Consider the following 14,138-nt stretch of genomic DNA (forward strand, 5'->3'; position numbering starts at 1 on the left):
TCGACGAGAGCCAAGTTCCTAAGAGTGTCTGTCGGTTTGAGGTCTGGTTGTCGTGCATGTGAAGCAGCCCGTTCGCGAGGGACGGTGATATCGATGCCGGAGTATGGAAGGCGCCCTACGGAGGTGTGAGGGGTTAAATAAATCTACAGTGGGGAGGTCACTCGTGAAGCGAGGGCAGGGGCCAGGGGTATGCACTAGCCAATCGATTAAAACGCGTGTGGGCGGACTCGAATTTGTGCTGCGACTGATGTTAAAAAAGAAATGTAGGCTAGGCCTTATTTGGTAGGGGCTGAACATGGGGTGCTCTTGGCGCTACCTCGAAATGGCGATTTTTTTTGCCTCCTATCTCCGTAAACGGAAAGAATGTCCGGCCAGTCCGAACTTGGCGCGAGTCATGGCATGATCCCCTTCCGACGAAATCCGGGGCCACGCCAGCCTTCTCCACAATCTCGGCTGCAGGGGGATCGAGAGCGTTGATCCTTGTTACCGTGTACCAGCGAGCATCGCCTGCAGCTCACCCGATCCAAATCCGCTCGCGGCCAATGGCAGAGTGAACGACAGCCTTCCCATCTAACAAGTGCGGAATCCCCGGCTTTGAGCTCTCTCCTTGAATATCCGCACCTGAACGGGGGTTGGTGGCTTCTCTGTTTGTTTGCATGCCTTGCCTTCCGCCGCTTTTCCGGCAGCCGTTTCTACCATACCCGCTTCCGGTAGCGCTAGACCTCCATAGCCAGCTATCGAGTCATTTGCATCGCACAACCGCTAAAATTCGACGTCTCTCGTCTTGCCAGGCTCTACATGACCTTGACGTCCGAGAAGAGAGCGCTAGGTCCTGTAGACTGGATTGGATCCTCTTCGAGCCGCCGTTTTTGACGTTTACGAGAATGAAAATAGGCTTTTTGTTATGTGATCTCTCTTGCTCTCGTCTTGGGGACTGGTCCCGTAGATAAATCGTCCCGAGAGTACTGTGGACAATACCACCGCAAAGGGGACACGACGTCCTCCAGCGCGGCAAAGCTCAAGCAATACTTGCCGGCAAATAGCACTCAAATCATATGCTGTCACGGTGTCACGGGTCTCATCGGCGTTATTGTTGAACAACTTGTATGATATGATTCCCTTTTTTTCCTATGCCCTCGCACCGCTCAAAAACAGACAGTCTATGAAAAATCATTTTGTACACCCCACGTCAAAACACCGGCGCATGCCACCTTAGGCCTTGACAGCGACCATCTGGCCGATGACGGCCTGGCAGTCGGCAAGGGTAATGGACTTCTCGGGCCTCTTGTAGCCGAGGTCGTAGGGCAGCTGCTCCTTCTCGAAGAAGGAGACGACCATCTTCTTGTCGGCGCCGCCCTTGGGGCCCCCGCCGAAGACGACCTGGATCAGCGAGTTCTCGAGGAACGAGCCCTGGACGGCGAGGGCGCTCATGGCGAACTGCGGGTTCTTGGCCTTGGAGTCGGCGATGCGGGCGTTGCGGGCCCTCACGCTCTGCTCGATGCTAATCTTGGCGTCGGGCCAGTTGGAGACGGTCATGGCGAAGATGGTCTTGTCGAACGAGTGGTTGTCGCCCGTGAAGGTGTCGGCGCGCGACAGCGAGGCGTCGTGCTCGATGACGCCGTGCTTGTTGAGGTCGGCCAGGTTGATGGTGTCGGGGTTGCCCGTGGTCGAGGCGCTCATGCCGATGGTGGCGACGGCCCTGGTGGCGCCCTCGTCCAGGTTGACGCCGTCGCGGAGGCCGGAGATGAGCTGGGCCATCGATATGTTGAGGCCGTTGCGCGGGAAGAAGCCGTGGTTGGCCATGGCGTTGAGCATGGGGCAGGGGCTGCGCGAGTCGCCGGGGCCGGCGGGCTTGAAGGCGTGCTCGCCCTCGGTAGGGAGGGCCGAGGCCACCGAGAGGAGGGCGACGAAGATGGTGGTGGGGGAGAGCATGTTGACGGAGAGTGTTGAGCTGAAGTGGAAGAATGAAAGTGTGGGTGTTATCAAGTCGATATGAGCGGACGGAGGGATCGTCTAGTGTCGAGAGAGTGACTGGAGTGAGGCGAGTAACCAAAACGAAAGAAGCCAAGGTGAAAGAAGGACCTGGGTGGAGAACCGATGAAGCCGGATGTCTTCTAAAAAATTTCCTGGAGAACGAGCGACGGGCAGCTCGGGATTATATGCCCAACAGGCGCGCGCCAGAGACACCAATGGCCCCATCTCGAGGCCCCATCTCGAGCTCCTTGGCCTGTCGTGCTCGCTTGGGAGTCGGCTCCTGGCTCTTTGGCAGGACCCTGCGTTTCCGGAACGGTCGCGGCTGTGTCGCCTGGTCGTGTTGGCTCGCTTGAGGCTCGGGGTGGGCGATGACCATTCAGCGTGGCGCCATTGGCAGGAAACGACAAGGCTCAACCCGCGGCCCGCCCGGCCCGCGCGGCTGGCCCCATCACATCTCTGACATCCGTCATGCCCAGGCCTGATTGGGGTTCAAGATCCGGGGTCGAGGTGGGCTGGACTTCCCAATGTGAAGTCTGTTCCCGCGACTGAGGGGGGCCTGGCTGCTTCAGGCCCCACCAAGGAGGTCCACTGGAATCACGTTTATGGCTGTGCCCGAAGACCCTGCAGAGGTGGGGTGTAGGGACATGCCTAGTTGGGCAAGCTTTTAATAGGTCTGGACATGGGCCCAAGGGAGACAAGAAAAAGGGGCACGGATGGCTATGCAGGGAAGGGAAGACAAAGCATCCCGGGCGCGGGCTCGCCGGTCAGCTAACGGGTGTTTGATATACTCCCCGTGAATTCAATTCGCCGAAGCCCCAGCCAGTGGCGGCAGAGTAGGGCCGGAGCTAGCCGTTCCGTGGCAAGTACTCACCGGGCCCTACTACCGTCGTCATGGTCATCGGCCGACTCCCGAGAGGCTGGCAGAGCCGCCCGTCCCTCGAGAGGGATTCCTCTGCTCTGTGACCTATGACGACGCCTTTTGGCCGGATGGGGTGCCAACTCGGAGCGAACCAGACAATCGCAAATTGAAACGAGCCAGCGGGCATTCGCCCACGGGCGCGTGCCCGCATCAGGCAATTTCGTCGACGGCTGGCCAATATGGGAGACGGGTGGCAAGAAGGAGCCGCAATTTAGCCATAGTGGTCGTCGCCATGTTGGGCCCGACTGTGGGAGGTGATGCTGGAGACGCCATAGTTAAAAAGAACATGGCCCGGTTCAGTGCTGCAGGTTGGGAAAACCTCAATGAGATCACCAAGTGAAACCAATGACGGTATAATCCTACGATTTTCGACTTGGAGCGAGCGATATGAATCCTAAAACCCTTCTCAAAACAGTTGGCGTCTTGCGTGAGTCCCGGTCAGCTGAAACCAAAGAAACTCTATTCATCCTGACGGCCGTTCGACGCAGTCTTTGGCCATGCCTGGGCCCAGTATATAGAGATGGTCCCGGGGACATACACGGACCAGGAGACCGGAATCGACTTTGTAACCTGGTCGCCCCTGACCGGCGAGGGCGGCGTCGGGGGGTACACCTTTGGGATAGCACTGCCAGAGGATGCGCTAAAGACGGACTCCAAGGAGTACATTGGGTTTCTGGTAATATACCACTCGCCGTCATCCTTACTACTCGCGAAAAAAAAAAAATGTCCCGGCAACTTGACTGACCACACCCCATCGCACCCGCCGCAGCAATGCTCCAAGACCTCCCCGGACGAGGCGGGCTGGTGCGGCGTCGCGCACGCGGGCCACATGGTGGACGACCTGCTGCTGGTGGCCTGGCCGCACGACGGGCAGGTGCTGACGTCGTTCCGCTACGCGAGCGGCTACTACATGCCGGCGCTCTACTCAGGCAACTCGACCGTCACGCAGATCCGGTCCGCCGTCAACGACACCAACTACGAGCTCGTCTTCCGCTGCCAGGACTGCCTCTGGTGGAGCGAGGAGGGCTACGAGCCGGGCTCCCTGAGCACCAGCAACCCGGACCAGTACGCCACCCTGGGCTACGCGCAGTCCAAGGCGGCGCCGCAGCCGGCCGGGTGCCCCGGGAGGATCGGCTTCACGTTCCACGACGACGGGTTCGCACAGTACTTTGCCGAGTACGCAGGGGCCGTCAGCCCCAAGTATAAGGAATGGGCTGCCTTGGCGACCAAGACCGTCACGGGCACATGTTCCTAGCTAATATGGCGGGGCTTTGTGGGCTGCTATGTATGTGAAGCACTTCTAGGCATTAGTGCCAGGATAGAATTATATTTCGGTATTCTATACGTAGATCTTAACTACCCTATTCGCCTTCGCTGCCTTGACTTTGGGACAAGCACAATTGGAGAGCTAGCATTCTTGAGAGTACACGAAACCACCCGAGCTCTCAAGACCAGGGATCCCAGCTTCTAGCTTCGGGGCGGCCCCCATTACTTATCGTCGCCAGTGTTGTGAATGGCATTGGGCACGGCACACTCGACCTTCTCGGGGAGCACCTCCTGGAGCTTCTTGGGGACAATGGAGTCGTTGCCGTTGTCGAGCGCATGCGTCTTATTGGTCGACTGACCGGGCTCTTTGCCAGTGGGGTGGACCTGCGACGGCGCCTCGGGTTAGTACTCCTCCTCGATGTAGGTGTAAACACCTTGAGCAACTCACCGAGTCGGGCAGAGCCTCCTCGAGGCCCTTGGGAGCCTTCTCCTGGACCTTTTTGGGGACGGCAGAGTTGCCAGAGCCGCCGGTAGCGTGGGAGCGGTTGGTGTCGGACATTCTTGCGGTAGTGGTGGACAGGGGACGAAAGGCGGCAGTGGATGTTCTCTTGACGGCTAGTCTGAGTGCGGTGCTCGAAGAAAGCATTGCTGTGTGGCACAGCTGGAAAAGCCCTCCCCAAGAACATGGGTTCGGGCAGCTTTATATAGGTAGATGGCTAGGCACGTCGGCTCCCCCATCCATTCCTCTCCCTCGGGTCGCCATCACCGGGGGCTGCTTACCTCCGAGACGCGAACGCGAACACTACTTGGGAGATGTTGACGGTGTCATGGTGACTTTGGGGCGGTCGTTAGTCTACTTTGTTAGAGGTGATAGTGATTTGGTAGGGACAGCTGCCACGGTCGGCGTTTACCGGAATCATTTCGCCAACACGCAGCAACAGCTTCGGTGTTCGCGTCATCAATGAGATTTTGGATCGAGGCGAAATGCATCATGCATAATGGCAAGCACACAATTCGCCCTGATTATTGGTTGGATAGACGGACCCGATGGTCAATAATCATCGCCATCGGTCTTGGGCTGCAGCTAGCAGGCCGTGACGTCAGGACACGGATCCTTGATCAGCGCCGATTGCCCAAGAAGATAGGCAGTCTGCACCTAGTACCGCTTCCCAAATACCCGGTCGGCGCAACTCGCCATCCCACTCAGATCGGGTCTGGATCTCGGGGCCGCATGCATCGCCATCGAAGCCAGCCGCTGCAGGATACCAAGTACTGTCTAATCCGCGAGGTAAGCCTCCAAAACCTCGGGGTAAAACCTCCGCCCGACATCCCTGTGGCTCCGAATCTTTGTCCGCAGCTGGCTCTCGCCCCAGGTGTCATAGTTACCGCGCAAAAAGGCCGAATCGATCTCCGCTCCCACCCTGGGCTCGTGGACCCCACCAGCCAACATCCCACCATCGCCACAGAAGTGTTCACGCAGCCCATCGAGGGCCTCCCCCTTGGTGAGGTCCAGCCGCACGCCCTGGAAGAAGGGCACGCTGTACCTATCCTCGCGCTGCTCCCGGCCGGGCCGCCGGACCACGCGATGCGTCGTGGCTGGGCAAACGCCGTGCGTCACCACCTCGAAGGCCTGGCCGATGTTCACAACAAAGGTCCCGGGGATGCTGGGCACGTCGATCCACTGACCCCGACGGTTGAGCGCCTGTAGCCCGCCAACGGCCGGCGGCGAGGCCTGGAGGAGGAAGGTCCACCAGCCCGAGGAGTCCTTGTGCGGGCCGACACCCTGGATGGGCTCCGCTCCTTCAGGGCCATTTGCATCTATACCCGGGTAGCGAACCAGCTTGAGGCGGTGCTGGTCAGAAAGGAACGGGAGAAACGTGGCAGGCGGCAGGGAAAGCGCCTCGGCGACGAGCCGCAAGAACCGGTCTCCTAGAATGGTGAGCTGACGGATGTATTCCTCGACGACCGGCCTAAGCTCAGGGTTTGAGGGCGGCCACTAGGGTCCGAGGGGTTGGGTCCGTCAAGTTAACCCAGATCATTCCCACCGCACTTCCGAGATATGGCAAGGGAGGTGCGTCATCACTGCACGCTCACCTGGTTTGGCCCAATCAGCCGCTCATAAAGCGGCCTGCCCGGGCTCCATCTGACAAGCAGCTCCGTTGCGAACTCGATCTGCTCGCGGTGGTCACTCAGCCCGGCCGTCGTCTCGGACCCGACGGAGCTGTAGCCGAGGAAGTGCGGGGAACGCTCGAGGGAGATCTCGGCCTTTGCTTCGGCCGACAGATCAGCGATGGCCGGGAGCGCCACGGCGACCAGATCGTCGATGACCTTCTCGGGGACGCCATGGTTCTTCACGTAGAGAAATCCGACATCGGTAAGCGCGTGGCGGAGCTGTTGGAGCAGCTCTGGCCTCTGCGCCGCATCGCCGGCCAACGAGAGGTCGAGCTGCGGGATCGTATTGAAACTGTGCACGTGCATTTCTGTGGCATGGGCCCTAGAAAACCCTGGCTTGTGCTTTTCGATGGCGAAAAGAAACCGGCAGCCAAACGTGAAATTGAGTCCATGTACCGAGAAAAGAGGATGATGCAATCAGGAGGCTCGACGTCGCCATGTGTCGGCCAATAAAGTGGGTCCCAATAACTAGCAGTTGGACTAGTGCAACCAACCATCGCGAGTTAGGCGAAAGCAATGTGGTTTTTTGAGATTTGAGCATGGGTTTAAACAGTTACTAGTAAGCCTTCACGCATTATAACACGCCTTTATGCTAAGGTCCGGGCTTGCCAGTATGCACGAAACAGACTTCTAAGAAGGTCTACCAAAGCTACAGTAAGCCAAAGCACTAATATTACCAGGGGTTTAGCGTTTTAAAACCAATGTGTAGTATTAAGAGTTTGACGAGGAAATTAAAAGCTGTACCTACGCGAAGGAAAAGTAGAAGCTGTTTGGTTTTCGCCTTACCGCAAAAACACTCCCAAGAGCTGGAAAAGGTTGTTATATTCATAAGAACGCTGATCGGAACTCCTTGAGGTGTTAAAGTTGGCCACACTCGGTAAACATAATAAACGCTCAGGACACTTCGCCCACGTGCGAAGGCTTTTAGGATGTGTTCGGGGCAGTTCTTCAGAAACACTTGAAACATGAGTGTTCAATTTACTGAAAATGAAAGTAGTACAACTAATAACATGTCAAGTGAAATTTCTGGTGCGAAAACAACATCTTCCAACAAGTAGGCAACTTTACCCCAGCTATCGGTGCCTGAATTCAGCACGGGCACGATCACGCTACCCCCTTGAATTATTTTACGTTATACTTACACATCTGACGTTCTCACCTGACGCCGTTTATCATCGGGCATCGTCGTTGCGTCGGGCTGGAAGCCGGCGTGTCCAAAAACGGCTTAGACCGGATCTTTGATGGTGAGCTCTAAACACAAGCTCCACCTCGCTCTGCCTCACCTTTGACCTTGGGGGTTTGACCCGGCGTTGGGGACTTGAGATAACGGTAAAACCCAGCGCAGTCTAAGGTGCGAGAGAAGCCTGGGCAGCAGGAGGTGGGTTACTCCATCATCACAACAGGAATGGACAATGCATTATGCCTCTTTGTTCATTGCCCAAGGTCTCCATTGTTTGGGCACGTGAACTAGGTAGCCACCAGGCATTTTGAGCAAAGATTTTGATGAAGAGCCTTGTGTATGTGGATACTTTTCAAACCTCGTTTGTGGCGGAGTGGCAGTAATTCGAAAGTACTCGAGGTTAAAAGCATCAGCCCTGGACGAACATCGAGGTCAGAGTGACAGAACCAAAGCGGGCCACCCTCAAGATAAAGAAAGGCAGCCCGTATTAAGAGTGTGCTACGCAGAGAGAGATATATATACCTAGAGGTAGGTACCTACCCATGTAGAAGTGGTTGGAGATACGTGGGGTACCAACCCTGGCAGTTTGACCATCCCAGATTCCCAGCACTGAGATTTCACCGCAGCATCAGTCTGCTCACCTCAGGTCGCTCGAACCAAACTCGAAAGCGTTAGGAATTTTTGTTCTGGAAGGCACGAGGCCAAAAATCCCAGATCAAGACCCAACAAGGAAGGAGCGCCTCTTTACCTCCTCACACCTTCCCGGCCCCGCAGGCGACCCTCGGATTCGCCCAGGTCAGGACGCATCCCCGCTTCAGAACCCAAGACCACCCCCTCGCTAGTGCCAATACACCCTCCCCCCCATCCCCGCTCATGATGGACGGCCCAACCCTAGCCGCCAATGGCGCGAGAACGCTGCCCCTCACAGTCCTCGACCAGACCGCCCCGCGCATCTACGTCCGCCTCGTCTTCACCTTTGGCCTGCAGGACACCTACAATGCCGACGCCGCCCGGGACCACCTGGCCACGCGCCTGCACCGCGCCCTGCGTCGCTGGCCCTTCCTCGCCGGCCAGCTCCGCCCGGCTCGCGCGGCTGCGGTGACGTACACGGTCGGCGGCGACATGATGGAAGCCGGGCCCGACCCGCGCGGCAGCCTCGAGCTCGTTTTCGAGCCGGATGACGCGGCCGCGACGGATCCGCTGCTGCGCCCGGATATATTCCTCTACGACATGCAGGAGAGAGCGCTGATCGGGGGCGAGGCCGTGCCCTACGCCGCCCTGGCCGCGCAGGGCATGCCGCCTTCGGCCATGGACAAGGACGTCTTCTCGCTGTCGCCGCAGCACCCTCAGCCGGGCGCCTCGTGCCCGCCCGTGACGCTCAAGGCGACGGAGCTGGCTGGCGGCGGCGGCCTTTTCGTCTGCTTCGCCTTCCACCACGGCATCATCGACGGAGGCTTTATCCGCACCTTTCTGAACTATTTTGGCGGCGGCGGCGGCAACAACGACAACGACCAGGCTTTCGAGCACGGCGGCGGCTACGAGGCCGAGCTGGGCAGGATGCAGAGCCTGGACGGGACGCTGGCGCAGCAGTGGGCGATGGTTTTCCACGACGAGCTCCCCGAGTACGACTTTGGCGACGGCAGCAGCGGCAACGAGCTTGGGGACGAGGCCGGCGGCGGCGGTGCCGGCGGGAGAGCCGTCTGCCGCATCATCCGCTTTGACCACGCCGTGATCGAGACCCTGCGCAGCCGGGCACTGCTCGAGCAGCCGCCGGGCGGTGGGGGCTTCCTCAGCACCGTCGACGTGCTGTGCGCCCTCGTGCAGGTGCACGTGTGCCGCGCGCGCTACAAGGCCGGCCTCGAGAAAGGCGGCGATGGCAACAGCGGCAGCGTGCGCAGGATCAGCCCGGACGACCCGGCAGCCTTCTCGACCGCCGCCGACTTCCGCGACCGCGCCGGCCCCTACCGCGCCAGGGACTCGTGGGGAAACCTCTGGGCGCCCATCATGGTCTCGGACAGCGGCGCGAGCGTGCGGCGCCTGATTGCTCTCGGAGACGACAGCGATGATGACGGCGCAGCAGCAGTCCCCGAGGACGCAATCCCCGCGGTCCTGGCCCAGGCGCACCGGATCCGCAGCGCCATCGCGGCAGCCGCCGACATCGACTACATGCCCAAGCGCATCGCCCTGGCGCGGCAGCTGCTGGTCTCGGACACGCGCAGCGCTAGGGGTAGCGTTAGCAGCAGTAGTAGCGGCTACAGCGGCTGCAGCGAGAGCAGCGGCTACGCCACCAGCCTTAGCAGCGTTGGTGGCAGCAGCGGCAGCATCTGCGACGGCGGAGAGGCGCACGCCGTGCTCGGCAGCGCGCACGGCCGGGCGCTCCAGCCGGGACGGGCGGGGCTCGGCTGCAGCGTGTGGGCGCACATGGGCGCCGACGTCGACTTTGCCATACCGGGCACCACTACTGCCACCGCCACCGCTACCGCTACCGCCACCGCGGGCGACGGCCGCGCCGACTTTGTGCGCAAGACGTGGTCGGCCTCGGACGGCTCCATGAACGTCATGCAGCGCCGCGGCGGCACCAGGGGCGCCGCCGAGCCCTGGGAGGTGCTCCTGGCCCTGCGCGAGCGGGATATGGAGTGGCTCTGCCGAGACGACGAGCTCGGCCGCTGGGCGAGCGGCTGGGTCGAGTAGCGCCTCTCACCGCAACTTCTGGACGTGTGTGCTTATTTATGTATTGCTATATGGGTTTACTTTCTTTGGCGCGTTGCGATTTTGTGCCTTTTTTTTTCCCTTGGTACCGGCGGTGCAAGGCGCTTGGGCGTATAAAACAAAAGATCCTCTTTGCGATGGGGTACAGGCGTTTTTATTCCGGCACTTTAGCCGGGACTCTTCATGATGATCATGAGCTTTCACTACGCATGGGCTTTTCTAAACAGGGGGGATTGTGACAAAGTAGATCACAAAGAAACTCTCATCGAGCCTTGCCCTTACCGTCTCATCTCATTACATGTTCAAAATATGGTAAAATGGTGTAAAATGGACAACAGTCATGTCTTCCGTCTCGTCCAGCATCGGTGGGTTACACAACCAGGGGAACTGTACATGCCACGTATGCAGCCCAGCCAGCAAATGAAGTATCATAAGTGAAACGCCGCTCCATAGTCCAAGTTCAATGATCAACCGGCACACGTTCACAAGTATCATCTGGCACAGTCTTCATCTTCGGCGCAAATCACTGCGCCTCTCCACTCAATTAATCCCCGCCCCCCCTCTAAAACCAGGAGGGCCATCGTTACCGCCTCTATGTGTACATATTACTGCCAGCACTTTTTGCTACCGCGGCCCCACCCAGTGAGGCCGTTGGCTAGATCGCTCGCGAATCTCGGCGCGAGATGAGCGTACAGCATTGCGCCGTAGGAGACGAGCTTCGCATCCCGGAGAAGCTCGGCCCGGCTCGGAAGACGCGTTGAACAAGTGAGGTTGTTACGCCATGCACTTGCTTTACTTCTTCAAGGGCGGCAGGACCGACTTTCCAACGGCCTTGGCGGCAGCGAGCGCGCCAGAAAGGCCGTGCTGCGTCGTGACACCATCAATACGGTGGGTCGAGTTGATGTTCTTGACGCAGACAAGCTGGAAGCAGGTGGCACTGCCCTGACGAGAGGCAATGACGGACGAGGCAAGGAAGTACTCCCAAATCTGTGTAGAGTTCATGTTAGAACGTGTTCTTGTTGTTGATAAAAGCGAATAATTCCGGGGTAATCTTACCCTGTACCACTTGTCGCCGTACTTGGCCTGAACCTTCTCCTTGTTGCCGAGCCAGTTACGGTACCATCTCCAGAGGGTGGCAGAGTAGTGGACACCAACAGTATCGACGCTAAGTTTAAAAGTTGTCAGCATTGATATTCGAGACAATTTCGTGCACCTCTGGGGAGCAGCTGTAGGCTATTAGGGTAGTTCTGCTTACCTCTTGATCTCGAATCCGGCAGCCTCGAGCTGGTCTACATAAGGGCCCAGGGGAGTAGAAGCGTCGGCGCCGGGGAAGATGTACTTGTTCATGAAGAGACCCCAGATGAAGTCCTCGTACTGCCAAGCCTTGCGCAGACCCGAGACCTGGACGTAGAGCACACCGTCATCGACGAGGTGGTCCGAGACCTGGCGCCAAAAGGTGACCATGCGGCGGACGCCGACGTGCTCAGCCATCTCCAGGGCGGTGATCTTGTCGAACTTGTCGGCGTTGGGGATGTCGCGGTAGTCGCAGCACAGCAGCCTGCTCTGCTCCTCGGGCACGCCCGCGGCGCGGAGGCCGGCGTTACCCCAGGCGACCTGCTCGCGGGCGAGGGTGACGCCCGTGACCTTGGCGCCGTAGTTGACCGAAGCGAAGCGGGTGAGGGTGCCCCAGCCGCAGCCAATGTCGAGCAGGCGGTCGCCCTCCTTGAGGCCAATCTTCTCCATGACGACCGACAGCTTGTTGTCCTGCAGCTCCTCCAGCGTCTCCTCGCGGGTGGGGTCCGAGATGATGCCCGAGGTGTAGATCATGCGGGGGCCCAGGAACCAGGCGTAGAAGTCGTTACCGCGGTCGTATGTGTCCCGGACCTGGTCCTCGTCCTGGGCGCGCGTGTGGAAGAGCACGTCGGGGAAGAAGGTGAAGAAGAGGAACTTGAACGTGTTGACGGTGAAGTTGAAGGTGGTCCAGTCGTGGCGGTACTCGAGCACCTCGAGCATGTCGCCCTTGACGTCGACCTCACCGTTGAAGTACATCTCCTGGAAGGTCTCCTGGGCGATCTTGGCGCCGCGGGCGCCGTAGCGGGCCTTGTCGGCGGGGCTCTTGAAGGTCAGGTAGAAGTCGAGGGGGCGGCCCGGCAGCTTGACCTTGTCGTTGACGCGCGGGCTGAAGTTGGACGTGAAAGTCCAGTAGGCGATCAGGATGGGGATCGCGGTGAGGAGGAAGAAGAAGATGGTGGTCTTGAGGCCGCCTCCGAGCTTCCAGGCGATGAAGGTCGGGGCGCCGACGAGCAGCGAGATGAGCAGGCCATTGGAGAAGTCTGCCGCTCCAGGGCCGTCGGCGGGCAGAGGAGGGTTGTAGATGGTGGGAGACTGTGAGGGTTTCAAGGTGTCAGTCCACAGCAAACACACAGAGAGAGCAACAAACAGCAGGCCTCGTCCCCCCTCCTCCTCCCATACTGGCTGGGCTCACTTACAGTGGTGATCTTAACGCCAACCTCGTCGCCCAGCGACTCAATGGTCGACTTCGCCTGTGGAGGCGTCGGCGGGAAGTCGACGTCCTTCTCTGTGAGGGGCGCCATGGTTGCAGGTCTGTTGCAAAGATGGCAGCAGAGCGAGTTGGGCTGCAGCAGAAAGACCGCAGCTACTTCGCATGGGGAGGAGGGAAGAAGGGGGGAGATATGTTTGCCACGGTTTCCAATGGCCAGCCCCCCGAGAAAAAAAAAATAGGGAATGCGGCTTGGGTGGGCGAAATCGTTGCGCGCCCAGGTCCCAGGTCCAGCCCACCTCACACAAATCCCAAAGGGTTCGCCCGCACACCGCCAAATGCCAATTGCAATCGCACACCGGTGGCAGTTTCCCATGTGAGGAGCGGGGGTTGGGGCAATGGCTGGGCGGGTGGAGTGGCGGGAAATGAAGAGATTGGCTGGCCAGGAAAGGGGGAAATTCCCAGGAACCCGCTTCTGCGCCAGCGAAGCTCAACGGAATTCGCCCAGCGCACGCCTCTTGGCCCGCCGCCGATGCCCTCCACTTGATTTCTAGCGCCGTCTGGACTTTTTGGTGACTAGACGATCTGACTCGAGGTCGCGGGAGTTTTTTTTTTACTCGTCCACTCCCTACCCACGCCCCGACGCTACTTTTGGGTACCGAGGAAATCACAGACGTGAAGAGAGATTGACGGCAGTGATCCGTGCCTGCCTCCCAGTCCAGTCCAGCCAGGTCCCTTCTTCACCGTCGAAAAGGGGCCCTATCGACGGACGGCAGCGTTCGTAGTTGATATCGGGCGACGCACAAAGTAGGGGCCGGAGCGTAGGCGGCCCACTGAAACCAGCTCTCGCTGTGGAGCCAAACGGCCGGGAAGACCCCCGGGGCTGGAAAAGAAGATGCCACATGTTCAGAACGATAGTTGGCCATCCATCGTTGGGCCGTTGGCCGGCATCCAGGGGCGGGATTCCAGAACACAGCTTCGCCGGGGTCGCTAAAGCGTTTCTTGGGCTGGGTGGGGGACGGATCGTAGCGAGCAATGCTAGCCAGGGGAGAAAGAAAAAAAGAAGAAAAATAAGAAGAAGAAAAAAAGAGGGGGCAGGAGATTCCAGAGTAGCGTGAAAGCTCGGAACCGCCAGCAAAAGTGACTGCCCACTGTCAGAATCGAACTGACGATCTTATCATATCCTAAGGTTCCCCTACTAGTGATACGCTTTACCACTAAGCCAAGCGGGCTGTTGTACTCGATGGTGCTCCATAGCTCTCTTGGCTCTATATAGCCCAACAAATCAAGCATGTGGATCTGATATGTGTGGAGATTCACAAACGCCAAAGACGCAGGGTCCAGTTCGGAAGCATGAGCCGGTCGAAATAACCCCTGCATTCCACATACCCTACCAAGTTAGCAGACCAGTGAGGAAA

General features: G+C 58.9%; 6 protein-coding genes and 1 non-coding gene across 7 annotated transcripts; 2 read left to right on the forward strand and 5 right to left on the reverse strand.

Annotated features, from left to right (window-relative positions):
• Positions 1-1,040: 1,040 nt before the first annotated feature.
• GGTG_06438 (hypothetical protein) lies at positions 1,041-2,541 on the reverse strand. The gene has a single exon (XM_009224255.1). The coding sequence runs from the start codon at positions 1,930-1,932 to the stop codon at positions 1,213-1,215; it is 720 nt and encodes a 239-aa protein (XP_009222519.1). The 5' UTR covers positions 1,933-2,541; the 3' UTR covers positions 1,041-1,212.
• A 739-nt stretch (positions 2,542-3,280) lies between these two features.
• On the forward strand, positions 3,281-4,148 carry GGTG_06439 (hypothetical protein; the record flags this gene model as incomplete). Its single annotated transcript, XM_009224256.1, has 3 exons — positions 3,281-3,320; positions 3,382-3,553; positions 3,794-4,148. 3 exons carry the CDS (start codon positions 3,281-3,283, stop codon positions 4,146-4,148), a joined length of 567 nt encoding a protein of 188 aa, XP_009222520.1.
• A 233-nt stretch (positions 4,149-4,381) lies between these two features.
• Positions 4,382-4,718, reverse strand: GGTG_06440 (hypothetical protein; the record flags this gene model as incomplete). Its single annotated transcript, XM_009224257.1, has 2 exons — positions 4,382-4,543; positions 4,608-4,718. 2 exons carry the CDS (start codon positions 4,716-4,718, stop codon positions 4,382-4,384), a joined length of 273 nt encoding a protein of 90 aa, XP_009222521.1.
• Positions 4,719-5,435: 717 nt separating this feature from the next.
• On the reverse strand, positions 5,436-6,637 carry GGTG_06441 (hypothetical protein; the record flags this gene model as incomplete). Its single annotated transcript, XM_009224258.1, has 2 exons — positions 5,436-6,155; positions 6,254-6,637. The coding sequence occupies 2 exons, from the start codon at positions 6,635-6,637 to the stop codon at positions 5,436-5,438; spliced, it is 1,104 nt and encodes a 367-aa protein (XP_009222522.1).
• A 1,750-nt stretch (positions 6,638-8,387) lies between these two features.
• On the forward strand, positions 8,388-10,256 carry GGTG_06442 (hypothetical protein; the record flags this gene model as incomplete). Its single annotated transcript, XM_009224259.1, has 1 exon — positions 8,388-10,256. The coding sequence occupies one exon, from the start codon at positions 8,388-8,390 to the stop codon at positions 10,200-10,202; it is 1,815 nt and encodes a 604-aa protein (XP_009222523.1). The 3' UTR covers positions 10,203-10,256.
• Positions 10,257-10,724: 468 nt separating this feature from the next.
• On the reverse strand, positions 10,725-12,961 carry GGTG_06443 (sphingolipid C9-methyltransferase). The gene is made up of 4 exons (XM_009224260.1): positions 12,710-12,961; positions 11,476-12,605; positions 11,277-11,385; positions 10,725-11,207 (listed from the first exon to the last, which is right to left on the reverse strand). Exons 1-4 carry the CDS (start codon positions 12,812-12,814, stop codon positions 11,013-11,015), a joined length of 1,539 nt encoding a protein of 512 aa, XP_009222524.1. The 5' UTR covers positions 12,815-12,961; the 3' UTR covers positions 10,725-11,012.
• A 904-nt stretch (positions 12,962-13,865) lies between these two features.
• GGTG_20128 lies at positions 13,866-13,952 on the reverse strand. Its single transcript has one exon. It is a non-coding gene; the product is annotated as a tRNA-Thr (tRNA).
• Between the last annotated feature and the right edge of the window lie 186 nt (positions 13,953-14,138).

The sequence above is a fragment of the Gaeumannomyces tritici genome, assembly GCF_000145635.1.
Source record: "Gaeumannomyces tritici R3-111a-1 unplaced genomic scaffold supercont2.3, whole genome shotgun sequence".
Classification (NCBI taxonomy): Eukaryota; Fungi; Ascomycota; class Sordariomycetes; order Magnaporthales; family Magnaporthaceae; genus Gaeumannomyces; species Gaeumannomyces tritici.